Source organism: Artemia sp. Qi Xiang Cuo, chromosome 16, assembly GCF_049724085.1.
Source record: "Artemia sp. Qi Xiang Cuo chromosome 16, ASM4972408v1, whole genome shotgun sequence".
NCBI lineage: Eukaryota > Metazoa > Arthropoda > Branchiopoda > Anostraca > Artemiidae > Artemia > Artemia sp. Qi Xiang Cuo.
Genome location: NC_142809.1, coordinates 29906452 through 29925804, shown reverse-complemented (window position 1 = coordinate 29925804; position 19353 = coordinate 29906452). Strand labels below are relative to the sequence as shown.

Below are 19353 nucleotides of genomic sequence, written 5' to 3'. Positions count from 1 at the left end.
GGAGGAGGCATAGGGAAAGGGTCTAAAGATTTGGTCTCTTAATGTGTTACGAATTTTTGGCCCTATTTGGCCAGGATCTGTTCCTGCATGCACGAGGAAAGAAACCGATTTATTTTTCAGGTTATCAAATTTGCATGTCTGCATTATCTCAGAAACAGCTTATTGATTTGAAATTTAAATGATTTTTGAAGGGTCAAGCGGATCTTGAATTTTGGTCCAGCAGAGGTAAAGCAAAAGAAACTGTGTATCCAGGTTATGACATCTTGGGAACAGTAGGTGGGCATTGAGTTGGAGTGTCAAAGGGAGGTAGGATGCATGGGACTTGTATGTTTTGCATTTAGAAAGAGGAAGAAAATGTACATATGCCAATCTTCCTAACGATAAAATAAAAGTCCAAAATAGGGATAAAATCCTTTTTAATACAGTGTATAATAAATTTCACAAAAAATACCAGATATTTCGGTCACATAGACAGTGACCGTCATCAGTAGTAAAACTGATGTATTTACTACTGATGACGGTCACTGTATATGTGACCGAAATATCTGGTATTTTTTGTGAAATTTATTATACACTGTCTATTAAAAAGGATTTTATCCCTATTTTGGACTTTTATTTTATCGTCATGGAAAGGCAGTGTGGTCTCCGAAATTATCTACAATCTTTCTAAAGCCCAAGTGGAAATTTGAATATATTTGTGGTGAAGTAGTGAGGCAAAAATGATAGTATATTCATTCAGGCTATCAAAATATTGTATTTTTAATATCTCGGGAACTACTTGTTGGATTGAGTTAAAACTTTCAGGATGTATTTTGGGAGGGCAAAAAGACTCAAAATATTATTTTTGGAGAATATGATAAGGGAAAAAAAAACTTTTCTATCTCCTAAACGTTGGATTTATCTGAAATTGGATATAAAATTTGTCTTGAAATGAACCCTTATGCGCAGAAAACACTTGAAAATAAGAAACCATTTTGATCAGAAATAGGTTCAAAACCATTGTTTGACCACTTAAGACTCGTAATACTTTTCTTCAGCTCAGTTATTTGACTTTAAGTGTATTTGATCATTCCATACCAAAAGACTAATTACCGTAATCTGGGGTAAAAAAAAGAAGAAAAAACGGGCGTGGTAAGCAAGGTGGAGTCATATGCAGAAAACAAATCTACCGCTCATTGTGGCTATATTTGTTTATTGTCTTAATGGAAAATGGTTGTGTAGACAGGGCAAAGTAGACCTGAATGAAAACAAAAATGTTTGAAGATTGGGTGTATCTATGTGTGACACCTGAAAGTGGGCTAAAACAATTTTTTTTTTTGGATTAACTTGTGCTTACATGGCATCGCATATTACATTGCATGTATGTAGATGAAGACAAGGGGTCTCAAAGATAAAAGAAGCATTGTCTAAAGTCAATGAAAACATAAGGTATTTGAGAAAAAATTATTCTGCCGATTTGTGACACCCAAAATAGACCCAAATTTGTGGGCATTTACACAAGACCATTGAAACCCAAAACAAAAAAAAAAATGTTTTGTAAAAAAAGTCGTTTGCATTCATTTGTGAAACCCTTAAACGACCCAAACATTGTTTTTCTCTGATTAGTTTGGAACTTCCAGGGTAAGTGGATTGGACCAAGGGAACATTTATAGGGTCAATAAATGTTGGAAGAAAAATATAGCAACTATAGTGGCAGGTAACCATGCAGTGTTGTATCGATTTTTAATGACAAATAATTAATTTTTTTTAAGCTGATCTGCTTTAAAGTTTCAGGCTATAACACGAACAAAATTAAAATGAACAACCACATCGAACTTAAAAGTATCATATGTTACTATGACTGAGTGGATGGAACTTAAAACGAAGATGCACGAAAATGATTAATAAAGTCAAGCTTAAAACAAGCAGAAATTACTACAAATAAGAGTGAAGCTAGCGCCTTAAGTTTGAATTGCTATATGACTTTATTTCTGCTCGTTTTGGGTTATTATCTTGCTATTTACTTTCCTTTAAACTAATTTCAAAAGAAACAGAAATCTCTTCAAAGTCGTTTTCTTCAACCATCACTCCTCTACAATTAAGGTTTTGCTTTTTAGGAAAATAATCTGAGGATAAAAGGGCTCATTTAGTCGTTTGGTTTAAACAATACAATTTTCATGTTTTAAAAGGTAATAAGTAGGCTATATAAAACGCTTAAAAAAATTAGTGCCGGGCAATGTTTTCAGGAAATCACCTTTCAAATTGTAGTATAAAGAGTTTGGGTCGGGGGGTAGGCAGCCCTCTTCTAATATTGGACCATTTCTGTTTGTTTTATGTTTTAGTGTTGCTCTAGCTTTCTATTTGATTTTTTTTTGTTAAAAATCAAAATTACGCTAAAAAGGTTTTCGATGAATTTTAGGTTTGAAATTTAAAGAAGGAAAATGTAATTTTCAAATTTCTCAATTCAAGAAATAGCTCTCCACAATCTGCTGTTATATTGGTTTATATGGTCGTTTCACTCTTTCATATTTCTTTCGAATTCTTTAACAATATTATAAACTGTGTTTACATTTGCATCTAAAAATTGGACTAAGGAGCATTTGTTATCAAAGATGTGTGGAAACAAATGATTTATTACGAGTTTTAAAAATAGGACTTTAAAGTATAAAGAAACGAATGCAAATTCATAGACACTTTTTAGCTACAATTCTGTAAGCTTGCAGAAATGCATTTTTTTACCAATGTTGTTACCAGCTAATTTTGGATAGAATAGTAGAAAGACGCCTATTGAAATTGTAACGTATGGGTTGATAATTTCAGAGAGGAAAGACTTTTTACAAGAAATGCTGCCTTAGAAAACCAAATTTTGGAACTTGGAACCACAGTGTCAAAGCTACAGAGAGCATTGAGTGATACTCAAGGACAATTGAACTATGAACAAACAGTGGCTAAACAATTACAAATTGAGAATCATTATATCCAGGTAAAAATTTTAGCAAATGGAAAATAAAGCTATTGGATCTGACTGCTAAATTACAAAGTTTCCAAATATGTGCCAAAAATGTGATTTTTTTTTTTTTTTTTTTTTTTTTTTTTTTTTTTATATAGAAGAGGATTGTTGCGTAATCTGTTTTTCTGGTCTTGTTCTTTACTTCTTTTTTTTCATTGATTCCTTCAATGGAGAATTTATCTGAAAGGTTTTCTGGTTACGTTTTATCAGAGAAATGGTCTGAACAAAATCAAGAATATGTTTTATTATTGCTTTTGTAAGGTTTTATTTGAGAAATGTGTTCCACTTCAATGCCAGATAAATGAAACCCTTATGTTAAGCACAGAACAATATAAAAGGGTTCAAAATGCGTTAAATAAAATAAAAACAAAAAACAAATCGTGAATAATACAAAACCAATGCTTGTTTTCTTTTGCCAGTGTTTTTGCTATAAAAAAAAGGGAAAAAGGTTTGGAATTTGAGAAAAAGAGTTGGATTTAATAAAATCATATTTAATAAATCATGGAATCTAAGCAGAATTTCAGGGCCATCTGTCTCAAGCTAAGTTGCTTGCTGATACAGGTCTACCACAGGGGTCTGTATTAGGTCTGTAACAATTCTTAATTTATACAAATGATCTCCATAATTGTTTATCACAGAATAACAGTCTAGTAATTATGTTTGCAAATGATACAGTGGTATCTGTTGAAGCTAAAACCCCTCCTTTGTTAATTAAAATTTGTAGGCTAAAATGAACATACTTATCCACTGATCTTTCTTTTAATTGATTAGTCCTAGATTTTTTAAGACAAAATTTAGAGTGTTTGGGAAATTTAAGCAAGGAGCTACTAAAATTGGATTGAAGAGTTAGGTCTCTCTACAACTTGTATAAAAAGTATTCAGACTTAAAGGTATTTGAAAATTATTCTTGATGAGTATTTTTATCTTCCCAAACTCATTCTGATCAAAATTTAGGTTATGCACATCAAACAAAATATGTTTTTTCCTTAATGGATATCAAAATTCCTTTTTTTCTTAAACAGAAACTTTAAAAAAATATTTCGGTGAACAAAGTCTTACCAAATAATACAAAAAAGCCATAAGGGTTCTTGGTACTTTCCTTCATTGCCCTCCGCCACTTTGAAGTCACTTAGGAGCAGATACGAATTTCTTATTTCTTAATGTGTTAAGCACTGGTCAGGTTGGAGACTTCCAGTTACCACATTGGCATTATAATGATCAGTCCCCAGTGAATTAATTTCATATTTTCCATATTCTTTCATACCCTGTCGCTGACTTGCTTCTTCTGTTGCTTGTTTCGAAACGTATAGATTTCCCATGGTCAATTGCCGCTTTTTAAAGAAGAAATATCGGAACATATTATTTATCATTGATGAAAGGATCGCTGTACATTTTATATTTTTGTACTATAGCATTGTGAATTTGTCAGGTCAATATAGTCTCCTTTGCCCCTTTGTTTCTCTGGTCCCCTAATTCATCATGTTTATGGGTTACGTTTTTTGTTATGTGTTGTTGTTTTTTTACTCGTTTTTGTTATATGTTGTTTCTTGCCGGTTTAAAATTTTTCTATAATAGGTAGCCTTCGTTTGGATTGCAGCTTCTCTATTTGAATATGTATTTTTGTTCATTTTGCGTGTTAAATAATAATTTTGAAGATAAAACTAAGTGTCAGAAGCCAACCGAGAGCCACACTACATACAGGACATATATAAGAATTCAACACAATCCAGCCATCTATTAAAATGTACAGACAAAGACAAATTGTGAGGTGGAAAGGGATGTCCTATATTTCCAATACATATCTCAGAAAGCAAATATCGAAAGAAAACACATAACTGGAAATTGAAAATAAAGGTACATTTATCTGAATCTGTATTTTAAGAAATTAGTACTTGAAGAGGCTGTAGGATTACTTCTGCTCATAGCCCATGTAAAAAAAAAAATGTTGAAACTTATAAAACTGTGTCCTAGGTTTTTCACAAAAAGTGACCACATACATCATGATTGTTTTAGACTAGAAAGAAAAGGCAGTTGTACTAATAACAGAACAATTTTTTTTTATGAAAAGTAGACTTTCTGATGATGATGATAGTAATATAAAACAATACATGTAAATTTTTATCTTATAAAAATATATTATTTAACTTCCTTTTTTCTTTATAATATGGTATATTTATATTGTTTTTCAAATATAAGCATAATGAAAATTTTGTGATCAAAATTAATTTTGTTTACTAGTACTAATTTAAGGAGCAGGAAAAGGCTACTAACTCAGCTTATAAAGGCTAGGAAGGAGGAAGAGGCTAATAATTTAAGTAGACTACTATTATTATTTTATTTAGTATCTATCCTATTATAGTTTAGTTGTTGCTATGCTTGTTTCTAGCTATATCATTATTTAATTATGATCACATTATAAGTTATACTATGTTTACAAATTTTCTACTAAAGTTATATTTTTTCTAGTACAAACTGAAGGAGCAGGAAAAGGCTATTCGAGTGCTTAGTCATTTGCTTGGAGTTGAAAAAACAGATGTTCAATCGGTTATCAAAAACCAAGATGTAATAAATTTTACAATGTTCAAGGATAGGAAAGAAAAGGAGCAAAACTCTTCTGAAAGCTCTGTTCGTGAGAAAACAGAAGCAACTGGTAAGTAATTCTGAAATATGTTTGTTCCCATAGCACATGTAAATTTTTCTTTGGGTGGTCAAGACCATGTCACAGAATCCCGTGACTTGGTCTCTTGTCACGGTATCTTAAGAGCCATTAGTCAATATTAAAAAGAACATAAATATTTTACCTCACTTGTTGCCACTACCTTTTTTTTTAATGTATTCGAGTCTAGAAGCTGGCTGCAAGCTAAACATATTTAGAATAAAACAAATATATCGAATTTAGTAAAGGCTGGAGTAAAGGTTTTTTTTTACAAATCCTGTTTGACAAAATCAGATAATTTACTATTGTTTAGTTTCAAAGGCATTGCTTATTTCTCGCTCTTTTTTCGTTTCTTCTAGCTCAATTTCATAGTAAGTACTACGGATAAATATTAATAACAGATACTAATACTAATCCGGACAAGTATAGATTCTTGATGATATCTATAGACCTGTCTAATAATTTTCAAAACTGTAATGTATAGGTGCACATAGGTCTGGTCCTTATGGGTGGCGTCATCCAAAACATAAAAATTGTACTTTTCGGCCATTATTTTTCCAGAAGAGGGGAGGTCCTCTGGCCAATCTGAGGCCAGGGACCAATTTCACAGGGTAATATCAGCAAGTAAACGAGTCTTCAGTTCTTTATTGTAGACCTGAAAATGGTTTTACCAACTTCATCATTGTTACTATTCTTTCTCCCCTAGTCGATGTCGCAGAGGTAGTCTTGACAATCTAGAATGCTTTCCATAATAATGTTTTTTTTTTTTGCAATATCAAAAACGCTTTCAAATTTTCATCCGTCAAGTATTCGCGCTCTGCATCGTACTTGCAGAGATTTAGCTGAAATTTGAAGTCTTTGCAATGTGTAGGGGTGTATGTCTTCGGCCATTGAAATAAAAAGAAAAAAAAAGTAAAAACGTGATTTGTGCTCACATAAAGTTCGCTGCTATTTTCGCAGGCTATGCTAATCTAACATCCTGCTTTTGGTTGGCTTCGCCTTTGAAGCCAACCAAATTTTGAATTTTGGTAGCCAATCACCCTTGATCTTTAAAATATTTCTTAATACTTTTTCCATTGAAGCTGGCATCACACTGTCGTTTTTTGCTACAATTAAAAGAAAAATAACTTCATTATTAAATGAAAAACCAATGAAATTATGGCTTGTTTTTAACAAATCAAGTGCTAGTTGTTTCACACAACAACCACCTTATCATGACCAATAGGGAATACTTAACTGAAGCGCAATCAGGGTGAGATTTAGAATAAAAAATGAGGCAAAACGTCAGGGTAAATTGACAAAAAAACACTATGAAAAAGACTTGTTTTAGTGACTACTGGCTTATCGTAAAAAAAAAACTGATTATAATGCTATGACAAACGAGATGCTTCCTCCTCTGATATTATATTCTTTTCTTCATGTAGGTAAGAAAAGGAACACCTTATTGTAAGTGGCGCGCTAAGACATCTTTATATAATGATTTTTTCCCCTTAAATAATCATATTCTTTCTTTCTCTCTCTCTCTCTCTCTTCCTTCTCTCTCCGTGTCTCTTTCTCTGTACTCTCTCACAATAATCTTTTGAATTCAAGGGGATGGACAGTTCATATAATTTTACCTCCCGTAATTCGTCTTTGAGGTAGAATTACCTGTATTTTAATTCTATTAAGCATATAAGTGTTGAACAGGATAAAAAATATATATATATGCACTGCGACCTATTATCAGGAGAAAATGTTAAAGTGCAAAAACGGTGTATATTTCCTTTTTAAATTCTCTTTTCCTGATGAATAAGCTGGAAAAAAAAAAGTAAATTCAATTACAAATCTGTGCTCTACAAAGAAAAGTAAAATTTGGCTAAGCCAAATTTTACTTTTGTCCCTCAGCCCTCCTTCCTCCCCATATACTATAAATATGGTACACTCATTTCGGCTAACATTTGGAATCGAGACTTTGAGATAAAATTGAAATCTGTATCAGATTTGAGGTACAATTTGGTATTTTCCTATCACTAGCGACATCTTAGGACTTTTTTCTGAAATAGAGTGGCTTTAATGTCTATATAGCACACGAGACACAAAAACAAAAGTAAGAAGACAATTCACACTATCGTGTGACGTGTGGCTGCCTTGCTGACTCAAATTTAATTCATCTAGTGTGGATGTTGCAAGACAGTGGTCGTATAAAAATTTGTTATAGTTTATAATTCCTTTCATGAAAAAAACAAGTAGAAATAAACTGTTGATGGCGCACCTACTCAGGTGTTTAGATGTATTCCCAGGTGTGTGGGGGGAATCTCCAGATGTGGGGAAATCAATTCAAATTCATTAACACATTCTTTATCATGTACCTCATATACCATGGAAAAATTATTTCAATTATATTACTCAAAGTGATATACTTGGTAGACATGAGGTCCCAACTATTATAATGAAGATTGTTATTATTTCCAATGAAATCCCTCTCATAAAAGGTTATTAATATATCCCTAAACAGAACCACTTTAAAATTACTTGACGAATTATTATAACGGTTTTAACTATACTTACGTAAGTCCTATTTACTGTCTCAATTCTTGTAATTCCTATTTTATTTGTACCTGGGACAGATGGCTTTACAATAGAGAGTAACAGTGTATTAACAAGTCTCATAACCTCCCCTACACATCTGTTTGGTTTATCTTGCCTTGCGTATTTATTACTAGGAAACTAGATTTTGCTTATTTAGCTTTAGTAGGGTTTCTTGTAAGAATATCACTTCTGGCTTAGGACAAATAGAGATGTTCCTTAGTTCAATTACTTTGCTCTTTCTATTCCCCAGGAATTTAGCTGTACCAGTTTTTTTTTTCTTTTTAGTCGCTTTTTTTCTTATATTGTTTGCTTCTTTTGCTTTAAATGTCTTCAGTTCTACATAATCTACGTTTTTTTTAAGTAATGTACATGGAAAGATTGAGGATAGACATATCTTGTATGCATTTAGTTTTTTATGAAAACAATTGAGCCTTAGAAAACAACTGAAAAGAAAAATAGTGATCAGAACAATTAAACATACACAGGGTGGGGCCTTCAGCCCCTGCCCTTCATTGAAAATTTCTGTATCTTTATGATGTCATCAGAAGTTATTATATTTTCTACATAAGCTAAAAATTTTTGGTTTTTCCAATATATGTGTTCTTTTTGGCCGAATTTAATTTCTTCTCATTGTTTGTCTTTGATTAAACTATTGTAGAACTATGGTTGGCTGACGCAATGATAAAGTAATCTGTCAGCTTTTTACTCGGGAAATGACTTCGTGTATTTCTTCCTGCCAAACCCCATGGAGCTCCTATAATTTTCATTTGATTCACCATAAATTGACTATTTTCTGTCCCATGCGTGAATAAAATTTTACGTTTAACTATCTACAATCACGAATAATTCTGGTCCTCGCGTTCTTTAATTATTTTATGTTTTCTCCTAAAATTAACAGTATTCTAAAAGGTTTAGGATTTCGTCTTTCAACCATCTCTTTTCTAACAGTTACCGAAACCAGCGACTCTCCATCGCCAGAAGATGTAATTCTAAGTAAACGTTTGGAAGAAATGAGGAATTTAGCCAAAGAGATGTCAGGAGTTTTTTTTAGAGATCGAGAACTGATTCAAGAAGAAAGAGAAGCGGAGAAGAAGTTTTTGTCAGAAAAGATAACAAAGTTGAATGATCAGTAAGTCTTGTTCAAATGAATTAGTCATCAATTAATCTTAACTTGTCTTAATTTTTCTGATCTAATTGCTAACTTATTGAATTAGATTAGCTTTAAATAAAAGTTTTCCAAAGAAATGTTTCTCCAAAAAAAATTAAAGAGTAACGTTAAAACCTAAAACGAGCAGAAAAAGTGATAAGATAAGTAAAACTAACATTGGACAAAATTACTGAAACAGAAATTAAATAAATAATCAGTTCAAACTACAATTAACAAATAATACAATAGATAATCAAGTTAAACTTTAAAAAAAAAATGTCACAAATAACATCAGGGCTGCCGTCCCTTCAAGCTCCTTAGAGGTTAGAGTTTTCTTTGTGTTTTTCCGAAAACACAGTGTATTTCTAGCTGTTTTTCTTAGTCATTATAACATTGAATAATTAAATTCTGCTCTGTCTTTCGAGAATTATTTTATTTTTAGCAGTCACTCTAGTTTCATTAGTTGAATATCCGTAAATTTTCATCAATATTTTTTACTTTTAAAACTATTGCTTTCAAATGTAAAATCATTTATTGATTCACCAATTCAAAGTATTGTATCAACAAACTAAGCAGTTGGGTGCTAAAATTACTGGTTGACGTTTCAAAATTTTTATTTAGGTATATTTATTTTAATCACGTCCTGAGACCTCTCTGGTTATACATGACGCACGACAAAAAACGAAGAACGAAAAAAAAACATAATAAAAAAAGACAAAACCGAAGCTGGGTGGTTTTGCCCGTGAAGACAAATCATATGTTTTGGTAAAGATTTCTGCTAGGCCGTTCTCAGTGCAAAATAACAGAACTTATTCTTTTACGTACAGTCTACCTTAAAATTATTTTTTTTATTATTCTCAAGTTCGTGACGCCATATACTTTTAAGTATCTGATTTGCCGCTAATCTTTTACATATGTTGCTCATGAGATTTTAAATTACTGTTTAATCTGCTTTTGAAAGAACCAACAGAGAAACTTTTAGTGAAAATATCCCCTACAAGATCGTTCCAAATCTAAGTGGTAAGTCACACGAAGGGGTTCACCAAGTTCAAGTACTGTGTTCTCTTGGTGCTAACATTAAGATAGTTAGATGGAGCTGTGTTTACCTTCGTGTCTGTTTCGTCGGTTGGACAATAGGGAAAAGGGCACAATACGAGAAGGCTCTGAAAAAGAAGGTGAATTTATACATTTGTAAAAAAGAGCAGTCATCAACATGACATAAAATCTTTCACTAACAGACTGGATAGAGTTATGGGTAACAAGTGAATATTGCCCTTTAAGCTATATTCTGGAACTTCTGAAGTAGTACCAACAGTGTTTCCTGTGCGCGAGTACACAGTGGGCATCCGTATTCAGCGATACCTCTAATAGTTTTTTTTTTTATGAGGATGGCTTAGCAGATGTCTTTGTCGAAATATCTGCTGCGCCTTTTCTTTTTATTCACCGGATGAAAGCCATCTTCGGTTTTGTATTTCTTTTTTTTTTCTTTTTTTTTCGTCTTTTGACACACAGCAGTTATTCTCTATACATTTGAATAAAGTGGAGTCAGAGTAAAATATTGACTAAAAGCATTCTTTTAAGACATTATAAATAATTTGAAAGTCACAAATATATTTACTCTAAGAAATTGTTTTTCTTTTCATGAAACTTGATTAGTTTTTTACTTTATTTTATTTTCTGACGTTGTGACAGATAAACACTGCTCTAAATACAGTAAAGTGTAAATAATAATCTAGTTTTTAATGGGTGGGAACTCCACTTTTATTTGCGGTAACATTTATTTGTTTAGGTTTCCTTTGTTCATTCATTGTCATTTTGTTATTTTTAAGTTTGATTTAATTCATTTTCGTTTAAATTTGATTATTCATTTTAATTTCTGTTCATTTTGGGTTTGACTTACTGTGTGGCTATTTCTGTTCGTCTATGCTTTTCATGTTACTTTTTACTTTTCTTTGAAAAACTCATTAATAGAAAAAATTTTGCTCGTTTCTCTTCGTTGGCATTCGATTGCAATTCATGTTGTAGACAAAATTTAAATTAAAAAAAAAAGACTTTCGATTGGCTTTAGTATTGTGCAACAGTTTTAGTGGTATTTTTTACTAAGAAATGCGGGAAATCTACATAATCTTTGTTGCACTATGGAGCTGAAGTCATTGTGGTTCCAAGGAAAACGTCAAAAAAATAATGTGGTAAATGCAAAAGAAAACGAGGGATTCGAAAAGGAATATATAAAGAGGTTTTTAAATGCGAAATGTTGATTTAAAATTTCTTTTCATTCCCTCTGTAAGGTTGAAAACTAGGTCTCTTACGGCTCCTAGTTTAAAATCTAAGTTAAGGTGTTTTTTTTCTTTTTTAACATCTGGTGCTATGGCTTTTTGAAGGATCTTTAGTTATCAAATAACTTGACTTCTTGGTAGAGGGTTTATATAGGGGTGTAGGAGGGTCATGTGTTTGAATTTCGTCCCCGTAAATTCTTTCGTATAATAGATTAATGCCTGCCTACTTGATGGAGGCTCTTACCTTTTTTCATTTAGTGTGCCTTGACTCGTATTTAAGGATGGAATGTCATGAAATGATCCGTTTAGGAAAAACTCGCTGAGTTCCGGACTGCTCTTACAAAGTCTTCTCGCAGCTACTGTTGCAATCCATCTGCCGTACTGGATTGAGCTTCAGTATAACAATGGTTATAGTGCAATCCAGAAGAACTGGTCACTGGTTATAAAAAAAAACGAAGAAAGGAATAAATGACGCGTAAAAGCACAACCAACAGCAAATCTGTAGGCCAGAAAGTGCCCAAGCTATTTTCGGGCTAAAATTTAACTTCTTCTAGACTTTATGCAATGTTTTGTCACCAAAAGAGCGAGTTTGTTAATTTATAATTGTTTCAGGCTTCTTTCAACCCAAGAGGAATTACGACATATTTCACAGAAATATACGAATCTTCGTGTTGGTGAAGTTACTACCACAAAAGCCTGGGAAAATGAGAAGACAATACTTCTAAAGAAAATCAAAGAGCTTCCAAATGTATCAGATAAAGAAGATGTCCAAATTCTTATTGAGGGATTAGTTACAGCCCTGGACACAAAGAAGTATACTTATTGTGTTGTGAACTTGAAGAAAGAATTAAAAGAGCTTAAGGTGAGTTTTATAAACATAATAATCAATATCAATCATAATAAATAAGTTCGTCATCCAATTTCCTTGGACCTTTAAGATTACTCCAGATGTGCGAAAATCATGGGCTGTCTCAAATAAGTTTTATTTTACAATGCCAGTTTTAATTTATTCCATTTTAATTTAAGCCTTTTTTATAAGCAGCTTTTTTCCAGATAGTCTAATAGTATGCACAAAATCTTCTACTAATAGTTGACCATTTGAAAGTGTTTATTATTTTCACGCAGAAATTTAATTATTTTAACGGTTGTTTTAAATTTTCAACTCAGTAGTCTACTTTCTTCTGAAAAAATATTGATTTTCTATCTACTGTCTCCATTTTAAATTATTTAGATTTAGAAAATTATAAATTGCACGATATTTCGTCTAAGAATGCATTTTACCGCAGTGTGATAGTGCGCTCGTGGCAGTAACACTAAGCTATGATTATGTCGCAAAGAGGACCAATTTGCTACCGCGTTAAAATTCTGGTATACCCAATCAATTTAAAATCTTCATATAGTCAATCGATTTAAAATTATCAAAGAACAATGTATTGAGCATTCCAGTTGCAGAGGAGGCAATGCCGCGTGGTGGCATGTTTGTTCCCGAAAAGTGATGTCCATACAAGATAAATGGTTAATATACGCATTTATCTGAATGCTTGATTTTACTAAGGTGATTTACTTAATTAAATATTTCATAAAACTATGGTCATTGATGTATAATTGTGCATTAGCTATAATAAAGGAAGGGGCGGCAAGATATTATGGAGGGACAGTGGAAGGGCAGATGTCTGAAGGAGTGCATTTCCATGTCCCGATTGTCTAACTGTCCATGGACCTTCAGACAAATATAAAAGGGGGGTGTGTGTGTTTAGGTGGGGTGTGGAGGGGGCGGGGGGGTTGGAGCTAATCTCTCATCTCCCTTTATGTAGACTAAGTATGAATAAAGGTGCTATAGAGTGATAGCTCCTTTCTAATTGCAGAAGATATTTTTGACATTCATTTTAAAGCTTCGGTTAGCTAAAATAACTCGCTTGATATTTCATAAATTATGTACAGTGATGTTTAAGTGCGCATCAGTTATTATAAAGGAGGGGTGCCTGGTCATTGTGTTGCAGGGTGCCAGGTGCCTCAAAGAGCGCATTTTTATACTCAATATCCTAAATCTTCCTAAGTCAATATCTTAAATCCTCCAGATACATATAGAATGAATTGTAAGAAATGGAAGGGAACAGAGAGTAGTAATTGATGCCTAATTCCTCTTTAGTACTCTCTGAAGTCCCCCCACCTCTCTGATGTCTATACGAACATCTTCCATAAGAACCATATATGCCCCGAGGGCATAACTTGCAACGTCTGTCCCTGGGGGGCTGTGTCGACCCTGAAATTTTCGTTATCTGATCTTTGAGCTATTTTGAACAGAATGGCTATCCCAAAATTTTCATCGGAGGTATATGAGGAAAAGGGTAATTGGGTGGGGGGAGGGGTGAGTTGCCTTCCCATCACTTTTGACTCTCAAAAACGGAACTAGAACTTGTGATTTCCAATGAAATGAGCGCCCTCCAAAGCCTATACGACCATCCCTCCCATATGAAGTGTCTAAAAAAAAAAAACATGGAAGTCTTATGGCCTCTACTATAGGCAACACTGTAGCGTTGCCTCTGACATGCATGAACAAAAAGGATTTGTAATTTGGTCGAGAAATGGCCGAAAACATTGACTGCAGTTTGACCAAAAACGCGACAAAGTCTATTAGCCAATGTAAAAAAAAAAGTTAGTTAATAATTTCCGCGGATACGACCAATTACTATCACATGCGTGAACTAAGACGGTTCGTAATTTAGCTGACAGTCGAGCTGTAATTCTAATCATTAATAGTAATACTCTTATCTACATGGACTATCATGAGTGTTAGGAGACTTGTCAGTTTATCTGGCCTCCCCCAGGCCTTTCAGCGTGTCCCCAGGTGGCGATAGGGGAACACTCTACAGATATGTAGGGTACCTCCATAGGAGGCACGGACCAAGGGGGGACCTTGTCCCTAGGGGTCCATAATAGAATCTGGGGCACCCTCGCCCGGGGTCATAAATACAGGGGAGGAGGAAGAAGGCCCCTCGAATGTATACTCAGAAGGACCCACTGGTTTGTCCACAAGTCCCATGAGTTACAAACCTTCTCCTAGTAATGGGTTAAATTGCATGGTGATGCAGAACACCATCGCAGGAGGATCCTCTATAGGAGGACAACTGCGGCAGGGTGTAAGATCTAGGCCTATGGGCAATAGCCTCTGCAAAGGGCTATCTCAACCTTTTGGAGGTATCTGCAAGACTGGGGACCTTGTGGTCAACTCTATTCCCATTTGAAGAGTAGCACCCCTCAAGGAAATTACAGCCTAGTAAACGACACGGCATTCGCACAGGATTCTGACTAATGGACAATTCTTCTGGGCTTGGTATGTTTTGATCGGCGTCTTTGGGCTGGAAAACCTCTTCCTAGCTGATTTATCTATTATGGGCTGCCTCCCCGTAGAACTAATAATATTTGTAGGCATGAATATAAAATGAGTCGGAGGTAATAGGCTTGAGACTATCTGTGCAGGATTTCGACTCTTGTTGATAGAGCTGAAAACCATGTTGAAACCAAGTGCTAAAAACCATGTTGTGACCAAGATGGGCCCAGGATTGCACAAAGCCTCGATTCATGGAGGTCCCAGGGACTTCTTGCTGTCCAGTTCTAAGCCGGCTTAAGCACTTCGATGTAGACTTGGGAAGATATGTGATCCCCGTCTTACACTGGTATTCGGGATCATTGCTTTTCCTGAGGCGAAAATAATTTCAAAGAATTAAAGACCATGAGAATTGGAACTTGGAATGTCACAACGTTAAAAAATGACTATCGTATCGACATTTTGACTGACGAATTCAGAAGATTTGAACTGGATTTATCAGGAATTTCAGAGACTCATATCCCAGGGGTAGGAAGCATGAAATTAGGTGATATAGAATTTGTTTACTCAGGCAGGAAGGATGGGGAGTAGGGATCATGATGAATAAAGAAGCTGCTAAGTCTTGTTTAGGCTGGGAAGGTATTAATAATAGAATACTAATTGCTCATTTTATGACTAGAAAGTTCAGGGTATCAGTTATAGTAGTATATGCCCCTGTAGAACCGACTGATGGAGATACTAGTGACTCAGATGAATTTTACTTACAGTTACAGGAGCAAATAGACAAGGTCCCAGGTAGAAATATGATATTATTACTGGGAGATTTTAATGTCCAGGTTGGTAGAAATAGGGATAGATGGTATCCCAGCCAAGGTAAATTTGGTGTAGGAAAAGAAAACAGTAATATATACAGACTTTTGCAATTTTGTAGGTATAACAATCTAGTTATAACCAATATGGTGTTTGGTCATAAAATGGCTCATAAGTTAACATGGTATTCACGTGATGGTAAGACAGCAAACCTTATTGATTATGTTATAGTAAACCGAAGACTGATAGGATCAATACAAGATACTAGGGTATATAGGAGTGCTGTTATTGATGTTAAAAGTAAAACTCACCATTTAGTAGTGTCAAGGGTTAATTTAAAGCTGAAATATCGGAAGGGTAACTACCTCTCGGGAAGTTATGATGTCGGTAGACTCCAGGATGAGAATTTGAGAGAAAATTTCCAGGAACAGTTGAACACTAAACTTCAGAGTTTAAAATTTGATAATGTGGAAGATGGTTGGAATAATTTTAGAAAAATAATTTTTGAAGTTGCTGAAAGTGTATTAGGGAAGAAAGCTAGAACTGCAGCTAAGAATATTAGTGGAAAAGCTTTATGTTTAATAGAAAGGAGAAAGGACTTGTACAAGAATTATCTGAGTGATAGATCATATGAAAACAAAAGGAGTATAAAGAAAGTCAAATAAGCACTGAAATATAAACTAAGGAGATGTGAAGTGGAGGCTATTGATATAATTGTCGAAGATCTAGAGGACGCATCTAAACGGCACAGTAGTAAAATATTATACTGACATGTTAACAAATTGAGAGGGAGTAGTCAATCCAGACTTGTCCCAGTTAAAGATAGGAATGGGGTCGCAATTAGCGATAAGGAAAAAACTAAAGCGAGATGGCCCGAACATTTTGAAAACTTTCTTAACCGAGATAGAGTTGCAGGAACAAATATTGTGGAAAAGGAAAAATATGATACCTTGGATGTGAAGGAAGAATTGTTATGTGACGAGGAAATAGCAACAGTACTAAAAGGATTAAAGAATAATAAGGCTCCAGGTGCTGATAAGCCGGTAAATGAGCTTCTTAAATATGGTGGCTCTGAGGTTAGAAATAAGTTACTGAATATTATGAACATGATTTTTGAAACAGGAAAAGTACCGAACAAATTTAGGAAAATATTAAATAAGTCATTTTATAAGAAAGATGATAAGAGTGAGTGGGATAATTATCAAGGCATTAGTCAGGTCTCTCTAAGTAGTAAATTACTTTGCAATGTGATACATTTTAGACTGAGACATGCTATAGACAGTTATAGGAGATGAATAGTACGGTTTTAGAAAAGGTAGAAGTGGTGTCGACCAAATTTTCACTCTTAGGCTAATAATTGAGAAGTGACTGAGTTTTCAAACACCTTTGGTCCTCAGTTTTATAGATTACGAGCAAGCGTTCGATTCTGTTGATAGAAGAGCTTTAGTAAAGGTTTTATCCTTGTATGATATACCGGACAAATACATTAAAGTGATTAGGGCTATGTACAAGAATAACACAGCGTCGGTTAAGGTAGGATATGAGGTTACCAGCTGGTTTTGTATTAATTCAAGAGTTAAGCAGGGTTGTGTTCTATCCCCCTTTAAATGGATTATTTTGATGGGCTGTCTTAAGGAGTACAGAAAAGGCAATGGGAGACCATAGAATCAAATGGGGAGGAAAAAGTCTCCTGGACTTCGATTATGCTGATGATTTAAGTATCCTAGATGAAAGTGTGAGCAAAATGAATGAAGTTTTAGAGGTTTTGCGAGTTCAGGGTGCTAGAATTGGTTTTAAAATTAATGTTAGGTAGACTAAGTCACTAAGGCTAGGAATAAGTGAAGATGAAAAGGTGACGTTGGGTAATGAAAAGATTGATCTGGTGGGCAGCTTCACTTACCTTGGTAGTATTATTAGTAAAGATGGTGGGAGCAGTGAAGATGTTAAATATAGAATAGCCAAGGCTCAGGGTGTTTTTTCACAGTTAAAAAAAGTCTGGAATAATAAGGAAGATAAGTCTGCAAACCAAGATTAGAATATTAGAAGCTACAGTAATGACAGTGGTCAAATATGGCTCTGAAGCATGGACGCTCCAAAAAGCGGATAAAGATTTGCTAGATGTTTTCCAGAGAAATTGCGTAACGACTGCTCTGGGTACTCGGCTGACTGACCGTATTTCAAATAGTAGGCTATACGAAAAATGTGGTTCAATCCCGCTTTCTAGGGCTATAATGAAAGAAAGATTGAGGTGGCTAGGGAATGTTGTGCGGATGAAGGATGACAGATTGCCGAAGATTATATTTTTGGCCAACCGTCTAGGGCTAAAAGGAAAGTAGGTCGTCATCGTCCGGGGTGGGAGGACGTCATAAAGAATGATGTAAAGGAAATGGGAGCTACGTGGGCGGGTATAAAAAGGGAGGCTTTGAATAGTTTGGGGTGGAAGAGGAGCGTGCGTAGCTGTGTTGGCCTCAGGTGGCTTGATGCTGCGGTGAGTTTTTAGTAGTAGTAGTAGTAGTTATCCCTATTTTGGACTTTTATTTTATTGTAATAAAATACATTAATCGTGCTGATACTGAATATGCAAAATGCATTAATTTTAAAGCTATTTATCAAAAACTAATAGCACATGAAATTTTGCATAATTTTAGAAGCAGAAATTTAACTCCTCCCAAAAAGGGTGCGGTCTTGATGAAAACTAGGCAAGGAAACTCAACATGTATGACAGACCTAAATTCTCCCATAGTTAGGGGATGATAGTTTATTTTGGATAATAAAACACCATTTTGAAAACCAAATACAGTAATTGAGTTCTTTTCCTCGAAGCATTGCTATGCAAAGGTTCAATATTGACTTTAAAGAATCGATCTTAAAAGGTAGTAGCTCTCCTTGTATTAACAGTAACCCCCCGGGTATATTAAGCAAAATGAATGTGGCAACGTACTATTTAAGACATCTAGGAGTATAAACTCAATTTTTCTAATATACTTCCCTTATTGTAGAGAGCCCCTTGCACCGACTCAAGCATTGCACTAGATTATCCTCCTCATCTTCGCTAAGCGGGCAAGTATACCTGTCTTCTTTCTAACTTCTTTCTTTTAAGAACCATTTAAATCTTAAAATAATTGGAAGGCAATCAATCTTGAGCTGCATCCTCAAAGTAATATATCTAGCTGGATAATTCAGCTTAAGGTAGAACTCCCTGCCCATAAGCTACTTTAATGTCCATATAGAATTTTGGCCTTTCCTTAGCAGCTCACTCCATTTTTTGATCATTTGATTTTCTAGCACAATCTTAATCTCATTCTCTAAATTTACATATCTATTCATTGGTCCATCCTACTTCATTCCAAACAAAAGAAAATTCTGTTTATCTAAAATATCTTTTATTTTAAATGGCGATGATCTTTTCCCCTGCGTGAGGAAATTTTCGTAAGTTGCCTTAAGCAATTTGTGACTCGGGAACTGAGCAACTCTCAACCAAAATTTGATCATTGAGACTAGTCTGTAACTTATTAGTGGCCATAGACCTAGATCACTATATGAAAAACGGGGAATGAGTTGTTCTATGCAGCCAATACA

The 19353-nt window shown here is 34.3% G+C and overlaps 1 protein-coding gene across 1 annotated transcript in view; it reads left to right on the top strand.

Annotated features, from left to right (window-relative positions):
* LOC148942770 (coiled-coil domain-containing protein 77-like) overlaps positions 1 to 19353 on the top strand; it is a 58332-nt gene that overhangs the window by 22445 nt on the left and 16534 nt on the right. Inside the window, exons 2-5 of the mRNA XM_089102502.1 lie at positions 2800 to 2962; positions 5456 to 5639; positions 9162 to 9342; positions 12249 to 12498. Of these exons, the coding sequence (XP_088958628.1) occupies positions 2800 to 2962; positions 5456 to 5639; positions 9162 to 9342; positions 12249 to 12498 (778 nt within the window). The remainder of the gene's footprint in view (positions 1 to 2799; positions 2963 to 5455; positions 5640 to 9161; positions 9343 to 12248; positions 12499 to 19353) is intronic.